Source organism: Chiloscyllium plagiosum, unplaced genomic scaffold (genome assembly GCF_037043375.1).
Source record: "Chiloscyllium plagiosum isolate Xiang-an unplaced genomic scaffold, Cpla_swu_hap1 HiC_scaffold_2, whole genome shotgun sequence".
Taxonomy (NCBI): Eukaryota; Metazoa; Chordata; class Chondrichthyes; order Orectolobiformes; family Hemiscylliidae; genus Chiloscyllium; species Chiloscyllium plagiosum.
In genome coordinates, this window is record NW_028270140.1 from 27,034,408 (window position 1) to 27,055,387 (window position 20,980).

The 20,980-nt window shown below is 38.6% G+C and overlaps 1 protein-coding gene across 3 annotated transcripts in view; it reads right to left on the reverse strand.

Annotated features, from left to right (window-relative positions):
* The window catches only part of cntln (centlein, centrosomal protein), a 470,872-nt gene that overhangs the window by 64,359 nt on the left and 385,533 nt on the right, over positions 1–20,980 (reverse strand). For all 3 annotated transcript variants that reach the window (XM_087995387.1, XM_087995398.1, XM_087995382.1), the window contains exons 22-23: positions 13,870–13,996; positions 1,812–1,949 (exon numbers count right to left, since the gene is read on the reverse strand). In XM_087995387.1, the coding sequence (XP_087851513.1) occupies positions 1,812–1,949; positions 13,870–13,996 (265 nt within the window). The remainder of the gene's footprint in view (positions 1–1,811; positions 1,950–13,869; positions 13,997–20,980) is intronic.

Sequence of the window (20,980 nt, forward strand, 5' to 3'; positions counted from 1 at the left end):
AAAAAAGGTCTGAATGGCAGGAATTATGCTGACAATCTGTAATAATGCAAGTGGTACATGCATAGGTATAAAACAAATCAAGAACAATTTGTATGGAGAACAACAGACCCTTAAATGCATTAAAGATTGGAAATATAACAGAGCATCACACTCAGGATCCATGCAGCCTTTAGCATTTGAGGCAACTGTATAGTCACACTTGACCATAACTGTGCATAATACAGAGGCTGTTTGAAAATTATCCAAAAGAAATGGGCTGACAGAAAAATGTTATCAAATTTGTGAAAATTAAGGTGAAAAAAAGGAAGATTTGTTAAACTACATTATGCATGTTGAAAAGATTATATTATAATCAGAAAGAATCAAATTTGGGAAGAAACTCCCATATGTCAGACTTCAATAAGGCAGGATTTTCTTTTTGATGATAAAGCACATGGCTTTGATTTTATTACACTTTATACCAGAGAAAATTAGCATTCTATACTACAAACTTAATGATTCTAATGGGTATAGGCAACAGGATGGCATTCACAAAAATGTTGTGGAATTCCACTTCTTTACAAATCTCTTTGCATAACAAGGAAGCCATTTGGCCCATTGTGCCTGTTTTGGTTCTTCAAAAGAGCTATCCAATTAATTCCATTCTCTTGATCTTTCCGAATAACTGCAAATATTACAGTATTTCCTTTTGGAATTTCTTTTGTATGTTTGAATTGCTCATTTTAGAGAAAGTGAGAATCTAAAATGTTTTTAGGGTTGTGAAAATTAAGATATGTGGAAGAACTTGTGATGAGCACTCTATTAATGGTATGTTTTATTGTTTCAACACATTTACAAACAGCCAATTGGCACATTGTGATAATGTGGTCTGCAAAAGAATAAATCTGTCACATACTCAAAATCTATTATGAGCTCCAATGGAGTACCAGACTTATCCATTTCCTTTCCTCCCATTTCCAAAGGGTAGCAGAACAAATTTACATATTTTGAACGGGAAATTAGTTAAGTGAATAAAGATAACAGGCATTGTCATTAAGGATAAATAAGGAGCTTATAGTGGTAGCATGTTAGGAGTCAGTTGAAAGATCCACTCAGGTTCCTGTGCCAAGCCCCACAAATTCACTCTAAAAGCCTATGCAGACAGACTAATTTTATTTAATTCATTCCAAATTGCGTTCTTTGGTTTTCCTATCCCACATCTGGCAGGTTCACTTCAGCCCATCTGGAGACAGATATTCCTCAGTCTAACAGCCTCTTGTCAAATGCCAAGCCCCAGGTTGGGAGAAATGACAACTCCCTGCAAGATTTAAAGGATAGCTGAGGTCCATAAGTCCTGACAAAGCTGTTAGAAAGGACTGGGGTGAACTATGGCTCAGTCTTATTGGGACAATTTCCCAGTGAGATCCACCAGAGATGTTGCAGACTTATGAGTAGATATGAGATTTTGTGGTTTCAGGTTGGCAAGTAGCCTGAAGAGATGCAAGGCAAGTTTTGTTTCAATTTAGAAAAACTTTCAATCAGACTTTGCCTTAGCATAAAGACAAAAGCAATTTTTGTTTGAGTATTGAACGGTTAAAATCAAAGCTTTTTCAATTACACAATAATCAGAACGGATTCATTCAATTATGTATTTACGAATCAGACAAGGTTTTGCAGCAGAGGATTGCCCTGCATTAAGTTTATTTCAGACTCCAAATTCATCACCGAATGATAATTATAATTTGCCTCTGTCATAATATTATGTAGGTGATTGCTCTCAAATTTCAAATTCTACATCCTGATTAACTAGGCAGGGGTACAACCATCCTTACCTTTCTGTCCAATTCTCCAGTGGTTTTATGGTGCATTTCCTCAAAGGCTGATTTTTCTTTTGTCACAACATTAAGTCTTTGCTTTAGTGACTCTGTAAGTGCCTTTCTGGTAGAACCTTCTTCAGTCAGTATCCTTACCTTTATAAAAATCAAACATATAACTTCTCATTTACTAAAGCAACAGAATTATTGCATTTCAATTGTTATAGAAATGACTGAGCATAAAACATAAATGCTACACTGACAGAGCATTGGCAAAACAGGGTCACAAAAGATATTGCTTTATGGCACAATGCCTGTTACAGGAGAATGTGGCAAGAGTTGATTCATGACGGCATAACAAAGCCAAAGCCAGACATAGCCACAAATGGCCAAAAATAAGAACCGAAAGCAAATGAATAAAGAAAATCATCCTTCAGGTCAGTTTGTTATTTGCTTCCAGATACAGCTAAATATCAGGTTTTGCAGTCAGCTGACAGCCTAAAACCTGCACTAACTGAAGATGTCATCTCTGGCCAACATGAACAAAATTATTATAGTATGCTGTTATATGACATTCAGCATTGGATATGATACAAGTATTTTTACTAGATTTCTCACACATTTGAAATTAGGAGAGCATAATTCTAAATAATCTGAAGATTTTTCATCGGGAATGGTGCATATGTGTGTATGGATAATCACACAAGCAGCTATACTGCAGTTATCTTTTGAGTGCCACCTAACTGAAGTAAATGTGCTTTATCTGTTGCATGTGTAGAATGCTTTGGCTTGATCACTGCGATGCCTGCCTTGGTTTTAGGCTCAGGAGACACGAACTGAGTAATAGTCGGAAACAAAATGTATCTGACTAACATCGGTGAAACGTTAGACTTGTATGGAGCAGGGTTAAAAGGTAGCACTGAGTGAAACAGAATTCTGATACTACTTTAGTTAGAAATCTAGGATGTGCAGAGATCACAGTAAGATAGAATATCTATTATGCCGACATATAGTCCTCTGATTCTGAATCTAAATGGGGTAAGAGCAATATAGTCTTTCAGAGCAGTAGCTTAAGGCTCAAAATGAGAGTCTACATCTTGTGAGTTTGCATGTATTAGTAATGAATATCAATATTGAACCTGAGGTTCTTAGTGGCTTCCCTAATCCCAGTACAGATATATACATCCTTGAGGTACAACACAGCTATTTAGCTTCCGAGTTGTAATGATTGAATGATATGTAGGACGGCGACTATGTTAAAATTCTGTTTCGAACTGAAAGTATTTATACGTTTGTGGTCAAGAGCCAATCTAAAACATCCTTTTCTTCATACTATACATAAACATTTTTCTAAACCCTAGTTGTCATGGTAAGCCTTCATTGTCTCCCCTTTCCATTTGTAGGTTGATGCTTTCTGTCCATAGGGCATATATCACAGTATGTACTCACATACAAAATAGGAGCAGAACATGGTCAGTTGAACCTTGAAGCCTATTCCACCGTTTACTAAACTCATGGTTGATCCTCTACCTCAGAATCTTCCTGTACTACCCTCATTTCCCTTGATATCTTTCATATCAAAATATCCATCAATCTCTGACTTCAATACCCTCAACAACTGAGCATCCACATCTTGCCTCACAGCTTCAGTCTTAAATGCCTAATTAATTACTCTGAGATTATGACACACCAGTTGAGGAAAAACCTCTCAGCATCTATCCAGTCAAGTCCTTAAAAAATTTAAGTTTCAATAAGATGACTTTTCACTCTTCTAAATTCCAGGATTACGGGAGCAGGAGTATAGATCATTCAGCCCATCGAGCCTGCTTCACTCTTTCATTTAATTAATCATGACCATTCATCTACTCCTGTGCCTTTTTTTCTGCACTCTTTCCATATTCCTTTACATTGTTAGTATTTATAAATTTGTTAACCTCGACTTTAAGCATACTCAATGACTAAGCTTCCACAGTGGTAGAGGATTGCAAAGATTCACAACACTCTGAGCAAAATAAAATTCTCATCATGGTCCTAGTTGGTTTCTCGCTTATTTTGGAATTATGTCCTCTGGTTTCAAATTCACCAACTAGGGGAAACATCTTACTGTCATCTAACCTATCTGTCTTGTTAAGTATTCTGTAGGTTTCAATGAGGTCACTTCTCAATCTTCAAAACTCTTGAGAACACAGGCCCAGATTCCCCAATCTCTCTTCATAGGACATGCCTACCAACTCAGGAACAAATCTTGTGAACATGTGCTGCAGTCCCTCATTGGGAATATTATTGTTACTCAGGTACATTTGTGGGTGTGAATGATCTCAAGGCAAGCCTTCAGACTGCTTGGAGCAGTTGTGTGTGTTTGTTCCCTCTGTGCAGTAAAAATACATGGAACCTGAAGAAAGCCAGTTTTTCTACAGTCAGTTACTGTAAGTTGTTGACCATAACCAGTAGCTAAGAGACTTTGTAGTTGGTCTAAAAGTTATCCTGTGCCTCCTGTGAGGAAGTGAAAAGACCTGGAGAAAGAACATTGAAGAACAGGAAATCCTGGAAAAGAACACCTCAATGGACACTGTGAACTGATGCTATTGAACTATATTTGCCAGTATTCCTTTCCTGTACCCATAAAACCAATGTCTTTTGTCTGTCTATATATGCCTGTATATTTGTGCAGAAATTTTAAAAGGAACTTAGATTTTTAATTAGTAGAGTGATATGTTGATTGTTCAAAGCTGCCTGCTTATGATGAGAGTTTACTTATATGTAAAAAATAGTAGATCTTGTTAAATTCAGGAAGCTGTCAGTGTTTCTGTTAACCTGATTCCATCAGGCAGGTAGATCAGGGACTTGACATACTTTGATTAAATCATTAACTTTTGTGGTGACCGACAAAGGTCGTGTTACGTGAGCATCGGCATACTTTTCCAAGTGCATTGGAATAATGAGGAACCCAGATCCCTTTGTACATGTACACTTGCTAATATCTTAGCATTTAAGAAATAATCTGTACATCTGTTGCTTCCATCAAAGTAAAAAAGTAGAAAACCTTACATTTTTCCAAATAATATTCAACCTGCCATGTTCTTGTCCAGTTATCAAGTCTATCCAAATGCACTCAAATGCACTCGTCATCTCCCTCACAGCAAACATTTACTGCCCATCTCTAATTGCCCAGAAGGCAATTATGAGTCAACTGCATTGCTATGGGCCTGGAGTCACATCTAGGCGAGAGCAAGTATGCATAGCAGCTTTCTTCCTTAAAGGTCATCAGTGAAACAGATGAGTTTTTTTCTGACAGTTGACAATGGTTCCATGGTCATCATTAGTTAATTCCAGATTTTTAAAAAAATTTGAATTCCACCTTTGATGACAGGATTAAAATCTGAGTCCCCCGAGCTTAAGCTGTGTCTCTGGATTAATTATCTACCGATAATACCATTAGATCATCTCCTCCCCTTTAACTTCCATATTCCATTCTCCCTTTATCAGGTTCTTGGACTTCATTTGTATTCTAAAGTCCTTCCAATCCTTAGGTCTGCTACTATTTTGGCAACTTCATCAGTCTTTTTCTCTTTATTTCATATAACCCTCGACTTCTTATGTTAGCTACATAACCCATAACAATAACATCTGGTGCAGGTGGACCCACAATGCTGTTTGGGAGGGACTTCAAAGATTTTGACCCAGTGGAATTAAAAGAAAAGTGATTTATTTCCAAGTCAGGATGGTGAGGGCATGGAGAGGAATCTGCAGGTAGTCGCCTTCCCATGCATCTGTTGTCCTTGTGTTGGATAGTGATGGATTTGGAAAGTGCATTTAGGGAACCTTGGTGAATATTTGCAGTGATTCTTTACATTCTTAACTCTACTGGTAGTGGAGGGAATGAAGGTTTGTGGATGTGGTGTAAATTGACTGAGATGGTGTTATTGAAGCTGTACTCAACCAGACAAGTTGAGAGTATTCCTGACTTGTGCCTTTAAATGGTGGACAGGCTTTGAGGAGGCAGGAGGTGAGTCACATACACTGCAGGTTTCTTAGACTTGATCTGCTCTTCACAGAATCATTGAAGTTTTATTGTGCAAAAGCAGGCCATTCAGCTTATCGTCCCTGTACCAGCTCTTCAAATGAGCATCAATACTGGGTGCCAATTTCCTGCTTTTCTTCCCATTGTTTTGTAGATTTTTTTTATTTAAATAACTGTCCACACCTGTTTGAATGGCTCAATTAAATCCAACTCTTCCACACTTCTAAGCAGTGCATTCCACAATCAAACTACTCACTGAGTGAAAAAGGATTTTCCTCATATCACCTTCACTTCTTTTACGAATCACTTTAAATCGATACTCTCTTATTCTTGCTCCTTTTATAAGTGGGGGGCAGTTTTTCCTTATTTTGAAAATTTCTATCTGATCTCATCTTAGCCTTCTCATCTCCAAGGAGAACAATCGTAATTTGTATAATCCATCTTTATAATTGCAGTTTCTTATCCCTGGAATTTTCTTGAAAATTGCTTCTTTACCAAAAAAAAACTTTCTAATGCATTCACACCCTTCCTCTAAGGTTGCAACTAGAACTGTACACAATATTTCAGCTGAGGTCTAACAAGTGTCTTGTGCAAGTTCAATATTACCTTATCACATTTGTACTGTATGCCCCTATTAATAAAGGCAAAGATAGTGTATACTTTACTTACTACTCTCTCTGCCTATCCTCCCACTTCCAACGATGTATGCACATATATTCCTAGGTACCTCTGTTCTGCACTCCCTTAAGAATTGTAGCCCCTATTTTATATTTTACTTCAATGTTGTCCTTACCAAAATGCATCATCTCACATTTCTCTTCATTGAAATTCATGTCAACTATCTGCGTACTCCACCAACTTATCTTTATTCTATTGGAGTTCTATGCTGTCTTTGGTACAGTTTGCAATTCTTCCTGGGTTTTGTATTATCTGCAAGATTTGAAATTGTCACCTGCACATCAAGATCTAGATCATTAATCCACATCAGGAAAAGCAAGGTTCCCACTGTCGAACCTGGGGAACTCAACTACAAATCTTCCTCCAGCCTGAAAATATCCATTGACCATTACTCTCTTGTTACCTACCACTCAGTGAATTTTGAATCCAAGCTGCTGCTGACTCTTTTACTCTGTGACCTCTAGCCTTGCCCACGAGTCTGTTGTGCGGCATTATATCATTTGCATTCTGAAAATCCATGTATACCACATCAACAGCATTACCCTCATCGACCTTTTTGATACCTCTTCAGCAAACCAAACACAATTTCCCCTTTAGAAATCCAGGCTGACTCTTCCTAATCAACCCACTTGTTTTCTACATATCAACTAATACCATCTGTAATAATTGTCTCTGGAAGCTTACCCATCAATGAGGTTTAATGGACTGGTCTGTAATAGCCACGATATATAGCTACATACAAAAGGTTGGGCTTAGGACACTAGCATGAGGAAGTCCTCTTGTGATGTCTGGAGCTCAGATAGCTGACTTCTAATGACAACCATCTTCCTTTGTGAAAAGTGTAACTCCAACTAGCGGTGAATCTCCCCTGCTCCTCTACCAATTTTAATTGACTCTGATTTTACTGAGGGTCTTTGATGCCACAGTCAGTCAAATCCTGCTTTAATGTCAAGGCAAACACTCCATTCATCTCTGGAGTTTAGCTCTTAACAAGGTTAGAAGCAGTGACTCTGGTGGAACCAAAACTGATAGCCAGTAAGAAGGTTATTCTAAGCAATGCTGCTTGATTACACTGTCGATGACTCCTTCTATCACTTCACTGGCAATTGAGAATAGTCTGATAAACTGGTAATTGGCTGGGTTCGATTTGCATTGCTTCATGCATACTGGATATATTTGGGCAATTTTCCACATTGCTAGATACATGCCAACATTGTTCCTGCACTGGAACAGCTTGAGGCAGGGTAAGGCTAGACTGTAGTACTTGTTGTAGACAGAATTTTGTCAGGGCCTGCACACTTCACAGAATCCTTCAGCTGTTTCTTGATATCACGTGAAGTGAATCGAATTGGCTGAGGTTTGGCACCTGTAAAGCTGTGAACCTCTGGAGGAGTAGAACTTCTGGCTAAGATTGTTGCAAATGCACTCTTTTGCACTGATTTTCTGGGATCGCTCATCATTAAGCATGGGAATATTTGTGGAGCCTCCTCCTCCAGTGGCTTGTTTAGTTGTCTGCCAACATTTAGGACTGGATGACTCAGGGCCACAGATGTTAAATCTGATCAGGGTTGGCTGTGAAATTACTGAGCTCCATCTATCTCTCTGCTAATGCTGTATGATGTACAAATGATTCTGTGTTATTGTTTCACCAGACTAACGCCTCAATTTCAAGTATGCTTAATGCTGTTCCTGTCATACACTCCTGCACCTTTCTTTGAACCCGAATTGGCTTGACAACAATGAAAGTGTGGGGGATATGCTGGGCCATGAGGTTATGGGTTATATTGGAATAGAATTTTGCTGCTCCTGATGGCACACAGCACATTGTTGATGTCCAGTTTTGATTTGCTAGATCTGTTCAACATCCATCCTATTTAGCACAATGATAATGCCACACAATATGATGGAGGGTATCCTCAACGTGAAGACAGAACTTCATTTCCACACAGTGTGTGTGGTGGTCACTCCTATTGACACTATCATGGATAGATAGATACATCATCACAGGCAAATGGGTGAAGATGGGGTCAAGTTTGTTTTTACCTCACCACTTGCAGCAATCTCGCAGCTATGTGTTTTGGACGTGACCAACTTGCTAAGTAATGGTATTGCTGTGCCTTGCATGGTGACAGAAATTAAAGACCCTACCCCAACCCAGAGTACATTGTGCACTCTTGCCACTCTCAGTGATTCCTCCAAGTGGTGTTCAACATGGAGGAGTACTGGTTCATCAGCTGAGGGAAGGGAATTAAGTGGTAATCCCAGATTCTTCACCTGATTTCATGAGACTTCATGTGTCTCAGACTCAATGTTAACGACTCAAAGGACAACTCGCTCCTGACTGTATACCATTGTGCTGTGTCTGTTCTGCCAATAGGTCATGACATAATGAGTTATGTGATAATCTTGAAGACCGACACAATTCCTTGAGTATGACTATGTCAAGTTGTTGCTCGATTCATTTGTGAAATTACCATGGTGGAATGTGGAACCAGATTCTCATAACGTTACCTCAGTCTCTAGACTACACATGTAGCAACAATACCACTACACTGTTGTTTCCCCAGTCAATTTCCCAACCAACTCTCCTCTCATTGGGTATAATGTTGTTTTCCCCTTACGTTTCTTGCCATTTGGCCTGATGAATGCAAGATGAAATGTTTCGACAAAGTGTATTTTTTCAAGCAATACTAAAGTTTCATATTACCAAATTATTCTTTGTTCAAAATGGCTATGATATCAGAACCAATATTTTCAACATGAACTATTACTCAAGTATTTATTGTGAATGTTTCACACAAATACAGGATATGTATCTTTTTCTTCCCAGTATCACCTCATCACTAATACCCCATTAACTTTGTTAAGATTTCTGTCTCCTCCCGGCCTACTCTGCCGACAACAGCCTCAGCATTTCTCATATTACCTTTGGATTTATTACTTCCTGAATACTCTCATGCATTTACTTATTTGTTTAGTGACAAGCAGGAACCATTTTTCCCCTCCCAAAAATATTCCATCACCGCAACATTTCTTTTCACTACCCACAGGTTTCATGTATTTTGGTGCTATTCAGTTTGTTCATCCACCCTGTAGACTTTGTCCTCATTCGCACAAGCAATGAGAACACTGTAACTGTTTGAAAAGGGCAAATGTCAAAACTCCTCCAGAAATGGCATCTGGAGTCTCCTTATTTAGCGGACTTTCAGTTACACCTTCCATCATATGACCAATAACCAGATTTGCACGACTACCTCAACAGTATGACTACCTTCTGACTCAAAGGGTTCAGGTAACCTATCTTCTTCCTGATTCCTCACAAGATCCGCACTCAGAATTCAGGTCAACAACTCTGATCCACATTTCCTCAAGATGCACAGAGTCATAGAATCATAGAGATGTACAGCACTGAAACAGACCCTTCGGTCCAACTCGCCCATGCCTAACCTAATCTAGTTCTATTTGCCAGCATTTGGCCTATATTCATCTGAACACTTCCTATTCCTTTACCCAACCAGGTGCCTTTTAAATGTTGCAATTATACCAGCCCCCACCACTTCCTCTGACAGCTCATTCCATACACGTACCACCCTCTGCGTTAAAAAGTTGCCCCTTTCGGTCCCTTTTATATCCTTCCCCTGTCACCCTAAACCTATGCCCTCTATTCTGGATTCCCCAACCGCAGGGAAAAGACCTTGTCTATTTCCCCTATCCATGCCCCTCAAGATTTTATAAACCTGTATGAGATAACCCCTCAGCCTTCGACGCTTCAGGGAAAACAGCCCTAGATTATTCAGCCTCTCCCTATAGCTCAAATTCTCCAACTCTGGCAACATCCTTGTAAATCTTTTCCGAACTCTTTCAAGTTTCACAACATCTTTCCGATAGGAAGGATACCCAGAATTGCATGCAATATTCCAAAAATGGCCTAACCAACATCCTGTACAGCCGCAACATGACCTCCTAACCCCTATACTCAATACTCTGACCAATAAAGGAAAGCATACCATATGCCTTCTTCACTATCCTATCTACCTGCGACTCTACTTTCAAGAAGCTATAAACCTGCACTCCAAGGTCTCTTTGTTCAGCAACACTCCCTAAGACCTTACCATTAAGTGTATAAGTTCTGCTAAGATTTGCTTCCCAAAATGCAGCACCTCGCATTTATCTGAATTAAACCCCATCTGCCACTGAATTGCTGAAGATGTTTGTCTGGGATTGCAATACTTCCCACAATTCCCATATGTTACAACTGCAGCACACTACCTGATTTGGGATCTCTATCAAATATTGTGTGGTTAATTAATTATAAACTAAACAGAATTTCATAGCTCTGAAATGGTATGTTATTACAAATTATCGTAGAATGTAAACTGTAATCTATGGCCAGTATATTTTCTCCCCTTGGCCTTATACTTCCTGCCAGTAGGAACGATCCCAACCAGAAGAATAGCTTTGGGAAAATTGCTTCCAATCTTTCTCATCTCTGATTATGTGATTGTCCTATATTTTAGAACATAGAACATAGAAAAGTACAGCACAGAACAGGCACTTCGTCCCACGATGTTGTGCCGAGGACTATTCCTAATCTAAAACAAAATAACTTAACCTATGCACCCCTCAACTCACTGCTGTCCATGTGCATGTCCAGCAGTTGCTTAAATGACCCTAATGACTCTGCTTTCACCACCACCGCTGGCAACACATTCCATGCATTTACAACTTTCTGATGCCTCCTCTATACCTTTCTCCTAATATCTTAAAACTATAACCCTTCATGCCAGTCAATCCTGTCCTGGGGAAAAGTCTCTGGCTATTGACTCTATCCATCCCTCTCATTAACTTGTATAACTCGATCAGGTCACCTCTCTTCCTCCTTCTCTCCAGAGAGAAAAGTCCGAGCTTAGTCAACCTCTCTTCGTAAGACAAGCCCTCCAGTCCAGGCAGCATCCTGGTAAACCTTCTTTGCACCCTCTCCAAAGCCTCCATATCTTTCCTATAATAGGGCGACCAGAACTGAACACAATATTCCAAGTGTGGTTTCACCAGGGTCTTGTAGAGCTGCAGCAAACCTCACGGCTCTTAAACTCGATCCCCCTGTTAATGAAAGCCAAAACACCATATGCTTTCCTAACAACTCTGTCGACTTGGGTGGCAACTTTGAGGGATCTATGCACTTGAACACCAAGATCCCTCTGTTCCTCCACACTGCCAAGAATCCTGTCTTTAATCCTATATTCAGCATTCAATTTCAACCTTCCAAAATACATAATTTTGCATTTTTCCAGGTTGAACTCCATCTGCCATTTCTCAGCGCAGCTCGGCATCCTGTCTCTGTCATGCTGCAGCCTGCAATAGCCCTCGATACTATCAATGGCACCTCAAACCTTGTGTCATCGGCAAATTTATTAACCCACCCCTCAACCTCCTCATCCAATTCATTTATGAAAACTACAGAGGTCCAAGAACAGAGCCCTGCGGGACACCATTCACCACTGACCTCCAGGCAGAATACCTTCCATCTACAACCACTCTCTGCCTTCTGTCAGCCAACCAATTCTGAATCCAGACAGACAAATCTCCCTGACTTTATGAACGAGCTTGCCATGGGGAACCTCATCAATTGCCTTGCTGAAGTCCATATACACCATATCCACTGTATGGCCTTCGTTAACCTGTCTCGTCACCTCCTCAAAGAACTCAATAAAATTTGTGAGGCACAACCTGCCCCTCACAAAGCCATGCTGACTGCCTTTAATCATGCTATGCTTTTCCAAATAGTCATAAATCCTAGCATGTTTTGAGAAGATTTGTAGCTCAGGATGAGGTTGTGAATGTAGGTTTGCTAGCTGAGCTGGAAGCTTCGTCCAGAGGCTCACTGAAGATGTTACCTAGTATGATGATGAAACGTCTGAAAATGAACCTTCCAGCTCAGCGAGCAAATCTACATCCAGGAGTCATATATCCTATCCCTCAGAATTCTTTCCAAAACCTTGCTGACCACAGACGTAAGACTGACTGGTCTGTAATTACCAGGGATTTTCTTATTCCCCTTCTTGAAAACAGGAACAACATTTGCCTCCTTCCAATCCTCTGGTACAACCCCCCATGGAGAGTGAGGAAGCAAACATCTTCACCAGCGGCTTAGCAACCTTCTTTCTCGCCTCCCGGAGCAACCTAGGATAAATCTGGTCTGGCCCGAGGGAATTATCAATCTTAAATTTTGCACTTTCCATAACGAAATGACAAAGATCGGTAAAACAGAGGAAATAGATAGATAGATAGAGTGTACAGCATGGAAACAGACCCTTCGGTCCAACCTGTCCATGCCGACCAGATATGCCAAACCAATCTCGTCCCACCTTCCAGCACCCAGCCCATATCCCTCCAAACCCTTCCTAATCATATATCTATCTAAATGCCTTTTAAATGGTGCAATTGTACCAGCCTCCATCATTGCCTCTGGCAGCTCATTCCATATACGTACCACCCTCTGTGTGAAAAAGTTGCCCTTTAGATCTCTTTTATATCTTTCCCCTCTCAGCCTAAGCCTGTGCCCTCTAGTTCTGGACTCCCCGACCCCAGGGCAAAGACCTTGCCTATTTACCCTATCCATGCCCCTCATAATTTTGTAAACCTCTATAAGGTCACCCCTCAGCCTCCGATGCTCCACGGAAAACAGCCCCAGGCTGTTCAGCCTCTCCCTATAGCTCAGATCCTCCAACCCTGGGAACGTTCTTGTAAATCTTTTCTGAACCCTTTCAAGTTTCACAACATCTTTCCGATAGGAAGGAGACCAGAATTGCACGCAATATTCCAACAGTGGCCTAACCAATGTCCTGTACAGTCGCAACATGACCTCCCAACTCCTGTACTCAATACTCTGACCAATAAAAGAAAACATACCAAACACCTACTTCAACATCCTATCGACCTGTGACTCCACTTTCTAGGAGCTACGAACCTGCACTCCAAGGTCTCTTTGTTCAGCAACACTCCCTAGGACCTTACCATTAAGTGTATAAATCCTGCTAAGATTTGCTTTCCCAAAATGCAGAACCTCGCATCTATCTGAATTAAACTCCATCTGCCACTTCTCAGCCCATTGGCCATCTGATCAAGATCCTGTTGTAATCTGAGGTAGCCTTCATCGTTGTCCACTACAACTCCAATTTTGATGTCATCTGCAAACCTACTAACTGTACCTCTTATGCTCACATCTGGAACTAAATCACACCATTCATTATGGCAAATGATTGCAGAAAAGATTTTGTTTAAACTTACAAGGCAAGTTTTAAAATATGGTCTTGCATCTTTGAGCAAACCAAAAAAATGCCCAATTTTTAAATCAAGAAACTTAATAACAACAATTACCTTCTTTTCCATATCTTCCAACAATCCTTTATACATTTTATCATTGTCCTGATTTGTTTTCAGTTTTAACTTAAAATCTTCCACTAGCTGTCGTTTCATGCTGATATCTCTTTCCATACGTCCAATCCTGCAGAGAAATACAACAAAGTTAAAATCCAACATGCTAAAGACAAGTTCAGGTAATACTTACAAATATTTTTGCAAAATTGATACAAACACAATCAATATTTATATAACAATTGGAGTGCATGTGTAATTTATGTGGAAAAAATATGCAAGTAATCAAACAATCTTTTGTCTATTAAAACCTAAAATGGTAGAAATAGCAGGTCAAATAGCATCCGTTGAGAAAAATGAATGATCATCAGCCTGAAATATTAATTCTTTCTCTCCTCACATGTTTTCTGACTTGCTTAGTATTTCCATCAATTTTTGTTTTCATTTAAGATTTCCAGCATCCACAGAACTTTGCTTCTGCATGTTTGAATATAATACTTTTCATTTTATAAATGTACCTATATTCCACATAATTTGTTTGCATGCAATTAATATATGACTTGAAAGGATATTTCTCTCATGGGAGAGTCTAGGTCTAGGCAGCACTGTCACAGAACAAAGGGGCATGAATTTAAGGTTGAGATGAGTAGGAATTTCTTCTCTCAGAGACCTGTGCGTCTTTGGAACATCTTGCCTCAGAATCCTACGCAGGCAGAGGTACATTTACAGCTGAGATAGATATGATTCTTGATCAGTAGAGAAATAAAGAATAAAGGAAAATGAACGCAACGATTGTCGGATCAGCCATGATCTTATATGGCAGAGCGGGCTTGAGGGACCAAATGGCCAACTCCTGTTCCTATTACTTATTATTTTAAACTGAAGTGTGACACCTCCAAAAATCCCTTTATTTGTGCTGCAACAATTTGAAATAAGCTTTTAAAAACTGTTTCCTTGCTGTCAAACAAAGATAAAAGATTTTGCCATGAAAATGAGTCACATGAAATGAACATATGAAATGTACATAGTTGATTCAAGCAGCATTTTATGGGTGAAGTTCTTTTTAAATTGATGTTATCCCTTAAGGAAAGGAAATATATTTCATTAAATTTTACATTTTTAATGTGTTCAGATATATAGTCCAATAAATCCCTTTGCCACAAGGCCTGTTAGTCAAAGAACTAGCCATAAATAGGATAAAGAGCAATCCGGTCAATGTAGAATTAGTATTATACAAATTAGGCACAAGGTAAGATATGAAGATAAAACAAAGTCCTACATTCTTGGAAGCTGCAGTAACTGTTCTGCTATATTATTGGGGATGGTGGGTGCCCATGGCTCATACATCAGTGCAGTCCAATTAAATTTCTCAAATGAATTCTTCAAAACCAAGTAAAGCATTTGAAAACTGTGTTCTGTGCATACTTCCATCAACTTATAAGTTGATCATTGGCCATTCCCTTCTACAACCTGACTGAAAAAGTAAACACTGCTCTAATAAACATGCAATTGTGACTACTGCTTGAAAGATATTTTCAAGAAACAAGCTCTGCAATCTCAAAGCAGCTTCAAGGGTCAAGAATCCACAGTATAAATTAATCATTAATTTGGCATTAACTCTCAATATTAATCAGACAGACTTCAGACTGCCTTCAGGCTTTCCTCACAATGCCCACATGGGAGGTAGGTGCACTGTTCTCACAGTGAAATGTGGGGTGCTTTCAAACACCCAGCTAGGTTATGCTTGATGCTGGCATTTGGTTCCAGAAGTGGAACACTGTCCTACTTTCCAGTTCAAGATTCCCTCACAATGACCATAGTGATAACACAAAGGAATGATTGAAAACCATAATAAGCTTCAGACAAATTATTTTAATATTATACCCACTTGGTAAGTTCAATGTTCTGATTATCCATTGAGATTTGAGTTGTAGGGTGTAACAAGAAATTACACATTTCTAATGTGTATAATATATTAATAAACATCTAAATTTGAGGAACTTAACTGAAAACAAGAGATAGCCTACCATTCAGAATGGAAATTTGAGGGAGAAGATTAAAATATTAAAATGTTGAAAAAAACCTGCAATCAGCTTCTAAGAATTAAATATATTTCTACCACATAAACTGCAATTCTTCATAATGAATCATGATTCATTTGAATAAAGAGTGAATTGAATGATTAAGTTAATTCTTACCAATAACATATAATTCAACAATGACATAATGTCACGGCATAACTCACTGGGAACTCAAAGGACATAGAATGTTCTTGTATTGGTGCAAACTATTGAACTATAAATAATGTGCCTACATGTCCATCCATTTGGAGGATGGCCTGCTTAGTTATACAAGTTTACAACCTCTTACCCTCTCCACTAACACCTGGAAGACTCTATACTTCCAGCTCTGTAATATTGCCCATATCTGCCTCAGCTCCTTGTTGGAGAAATCTTTATTCACAACTTCTTGTTACCACACTCAATAATTACCAATATCTGTTGGTCATCTTCTACCCATTCATAAACTTGAGCTCATCCAAAGCTCCTCTGCCCAAACCTGAAAGAGACCAAGTCCTAGTCACTCATCACTCCTATACTCAATGGCCTACAATAACTGAGAGATAAGCAACACCCTGATTTTAAAATTCTTATCTTTTTTTTCCTGCTGTGGATTCTCCTTTCCCTGCTTCTGTAACTCTTTCAAACTTACAATCATTTAGGTTATTTGAGCATTGTGCAAGAATCATAATTGGACAATCTAATGTATTGATAGACAGCTAGGGTTTTTCTGAATATATAAAAAGGAAGGGAGAAGCCAAAGTGAACATAAGCCCCTTAAAGAATGATGCTGGGAAAATAATAATGGGGAACTAGGAAATGGAAGAGAAGCTGATTGAATACTTTGCATTAGACTTCAAGGTAGAAGACACTAACAACATTTTAAAACAAACAGAGAGGAAATAAATACAATCACAATCAATGTCACTAGAAAAAAAGTGCTAGAGAAATGAATGGGCAAAATATCATTCAAACCCCTGGACCTAATGGGATGTAACCTAGATATTAACAAAAGTAACTCCAGAGCTAAACTGTCTCATACCTTGATGCTTCAGCCACTCTTGCAGAACCATAACATTTTTAGACAGACATTTTACAACCTTCATTTAAAATCCCAGACATTGTATCATCTTTAATTACAAAATAGACATGTGATTTCAATTCTTACCACTCTCAAAATTAACTGAAAACTTAATAAACATCATGAAACAGCCAATACAAATGACTCTGAAATGCAAAGATTTAAGTAAGTCAGGCCTGGAAAATCAGTGTTACTTTGCCTGGCTATGCCAGAGGGAGAAAATTCACTCTATCATCATTGAACTAACGTTCAACTAGAGTCTGTTTCACAAAGTCAGATCAATTCAGGCAATTGTAGTTATTACCAGTCAGAACTAATTAAACGTAGGTGAAATTGAAGATTTTAGGATACAGCTGACAACAAAATGTGGTCCTGAGGGAAGAAAATGCTGACAAGCTATGAAACAGAGTTACGGGAGAGTAGAATGTCCATTTAAGAACTAACATGATATTCAACATGCCCCAGTGTGGGTCCCATGGCTTTGTCATATGGGTCATATGATTAAAAGGCTAGACCTTTACAACAGAAAAAATAGAAAACCAATGAGAAAATAACAGGAATTGGGTGTCTGAAGTTTTGTGTTCTTGCCATTCACAGGCATAAAGGTTCAAAAATTCAGAATGTAATCCTTAGATTATTGTATTTGTTTTAAAGGGTATTGATTTCCTGGGAAAATATTGCTGTGGAGAGGTAAGAATCAAAGACTGCTCACAAAGATATCACTGGAGAAGGAAGTAAATGGGCTGCAGGAAATTGTGAGAGTGTTCTCTGGAAAGGGAAAAGATCCAGGGTTAAAACTGGCTATAAGCTTATTTGGTCCAAATAAGAATATGTTTCATTGCTAGCCTGCAGGTTAGCTTACTTTATTCTTTTTGAAAAGTGACATAATTTCTGCAATTGATGAGAACATAACAGAAAGTAGGATTATGTTGATTATTGAAGCCTTTCTGGCATACTATTGCAAGCATTTGATAATAATTACATACAAGAATATAGCATTGTACTCATGACGGGTTTTTGAAAGAGTGAACCAATTAGACCCATTTCAATGCTCTTTCCCCACTGCCTGTAAATTTTCTTTACTTCAAGTATTTATCCAATTTATTTTTGATTACTTTTGAATCTGGTTCCTATCAGACAGAACAGAGCAGATCACAATGTGAGCTGTTATTTGAATAGAATATGTACTTTTCATTCCCTTGAACTTGTTAGAAGTTACTTAAAACACATGGATCTTTCATTTCACAGTATGTTTTCAAGATTAAAAGCAACAGCAACAGCTTTGGGACCACACAAACACTTCAGCCAGGTGAAATTAAATCTGTCAGAACCTTGTATTTGAGGTTTTTCTGAGAGTGTACAATGCAGTGCATAATCATTCAACTACATTATAGAACATAGAACAGGTCAGCACAGTACAGGCCCTTCAGCCCCGATGTTGTGTCAAGCATTTATCTTAATCTAAGATCAACCTAACCTATACATCCCTCAACTTACTGCTGTTCATATGCTTATCCAGCAGCCGATTAAATGTCCCTAATGTCTTTGACTCTATTACCACTGCTGGCAGTGCATTCCACACACCCACCATACTCTACTGACATCTTCCCTACACCATCCTCCAATCATCTTAAAATTATGACCTCTCGTGACAGCCATTTTTGCCCTGGGGAAAAGACTCTGGGTATCTACTCTATCTATACCTCACTTTATCCTGTACACCTCTATCAAGTCACCTCTCTTCCTTCTTCTCTCAAGTGTGAAAAGCCCTAGCTCACTCAACCTCTCTTCATAAGATAAGCCCTCCATTCCAGGCAGCATCCTGGTAAATCTCCTCTGCACCCTCTCTAAAGCATCTACATCCTTCCTATTAATGAGGTGACCAAACCTGGACACAATATTCCAAGTGTGGTCAAACCAAGGCTTTTTAGAGCTGAAGCATAAACGCGGCTCTTAAACTCAATTCTCCATTAATGAAAGCTAAAACACCATACGCCTTCTTATCACCTTGGGTGGCAAATTTGAGGAATCTACGTATGTGAACCCCAGGATCCTGCTGTTCCTCCACATTGCCAAGAATCCTGTCTTTAAGCCTATATTCAGGATTCAAATTCGACCTTCCAAAATGAATCATTTTGCACTTATCCAGGGTGAACTCCATATTATGTGATAAAATGTATGCTACTAATCTTCCAAAAAGTAATTTTTGACTGAATGCATGGCATCAGTATGCTTTGCTATAAATTGATGTGTAGTGAATGGATTTTAATTTGTTGGGGCTATATTAAATAATTTATTTTAATTAATTAACAGTATTTGAAAGCTAAAAGCTTAAATTAAAAAGGAGAAATAGGAAAACAGTATTTATACTATCAATCTTCATTAAAAATCATAAATATTGGAAAAGAAGTTTATAAATCAGAAAGCGCCTGCAACATTAACCTCACTTTCCCAGTACATTGGGCTGAATTACTTCTGCCAGCAGTTTCTGTTTTATATGTGTCACATTTCCAGCCTGCATGCTTTTTCCTTTTGCTTCTAAAATCTGAACATAAAATCAATGCTGTCGTGCAAACTCATACATTGCTGTTATTGGAGATCTGTAAAATAATTTGAGCTTCAAACACTTCAGCAACCAAGCAGCCTCAATGGCATACTTAATTTAAGGGAGATGCTCAAGGCTCAGAACTTGATGTCACAGTGTAAATCAAAAATGTTAATCTAACTGATCATTCACACCTGTTAACCGAATGCTGTTCCTGTAAATAAGATTTGATACTAATTCATAAAGAATATCAATGGCTGGCCTAATGTGACATACAATTATTCCATGTAACATTTAACTTCTGAAAAGTATTTGGAAGCTTTTGACATACCTTAAGTATATTACATCTTTGCTATGGCTAAAGTTGATCATAGTTTATTAGTTGCTTAATTACTGTTTGACAGTGGAGTTCAGCCAACTGGAAAAGGCCACTGAATTCCTACATCACAGTACATGTTTCTTGAACAATTTAATGTTTTTCTTAATGAATATATTGCATATGTTTTCACAAGATGTAGAAAATGCAGACAATGTAAAGAGGATACCTGTGATATACTGAATAATATACATTAAATAAAAGAGAAAATATTAAACGTTAGCAACTTTGAAAGTACATAATTGCCAAGTCCAAAGGACATGTATTCCAAATTGCACTCTTTAACCACAATTTTCCAATCCTCTCCGGCTACAGATATGGTGTCAGAGAGCAGGAATACTTCAATGTTGTAGCATTGTTTAATAAGGAATGAAGGGATACACCTGGTACAAACAGGCTAGTCATGCCAACGTCATTAACACGGATCTATGAAAATAACCTGAGGGGCAGTACAAACTAAGTCGCAGGTTATTTCAGGACAGAAAGTATTAATTTGATTAGGGAAAGTCATGGCTGACTAATTTGATTGATGTTTTGAACAGGTAACTAGGAGATTTGATGAAGATGCTTGATGTCGTTGATAAGGAGTTTAGGAAGCCTGTTGATTAGGTTCTGTCATACTTGAGAAGAAAAATATCAACAGTTGATAAGGTCCATGGGCAATTTGGATCTTAAACTGGATTAGAGGCAGGAAGTTATAGGAAAGAGGAATTTTGTTGTATTCATTCATTGATGTACACAACATTGGCTGGGCCAGCATTAATTGCCCATACTAGTTAGCCTTGAAAAGGTGGTGATGAGCCGCCTTTGAACCACTGCTGCCCATTCGGTCTAGTTATACCCAAATTGCCATTGAAGAGGAATAACTGGAATTTGACTTATGCTCTTGCTCTTTCTGGATATGGACTGTTCCAGCATCTGAGGAATTGTGAATCATAATGAACATTGTGCAATCACTAGAGAACATCCCCACTTATGACATTACAATGTTGAAGAAGCAGCTAAAGATGGTTGGAGCTAAGATAATACCCTGAGCAAGTATGTCCTAGAAC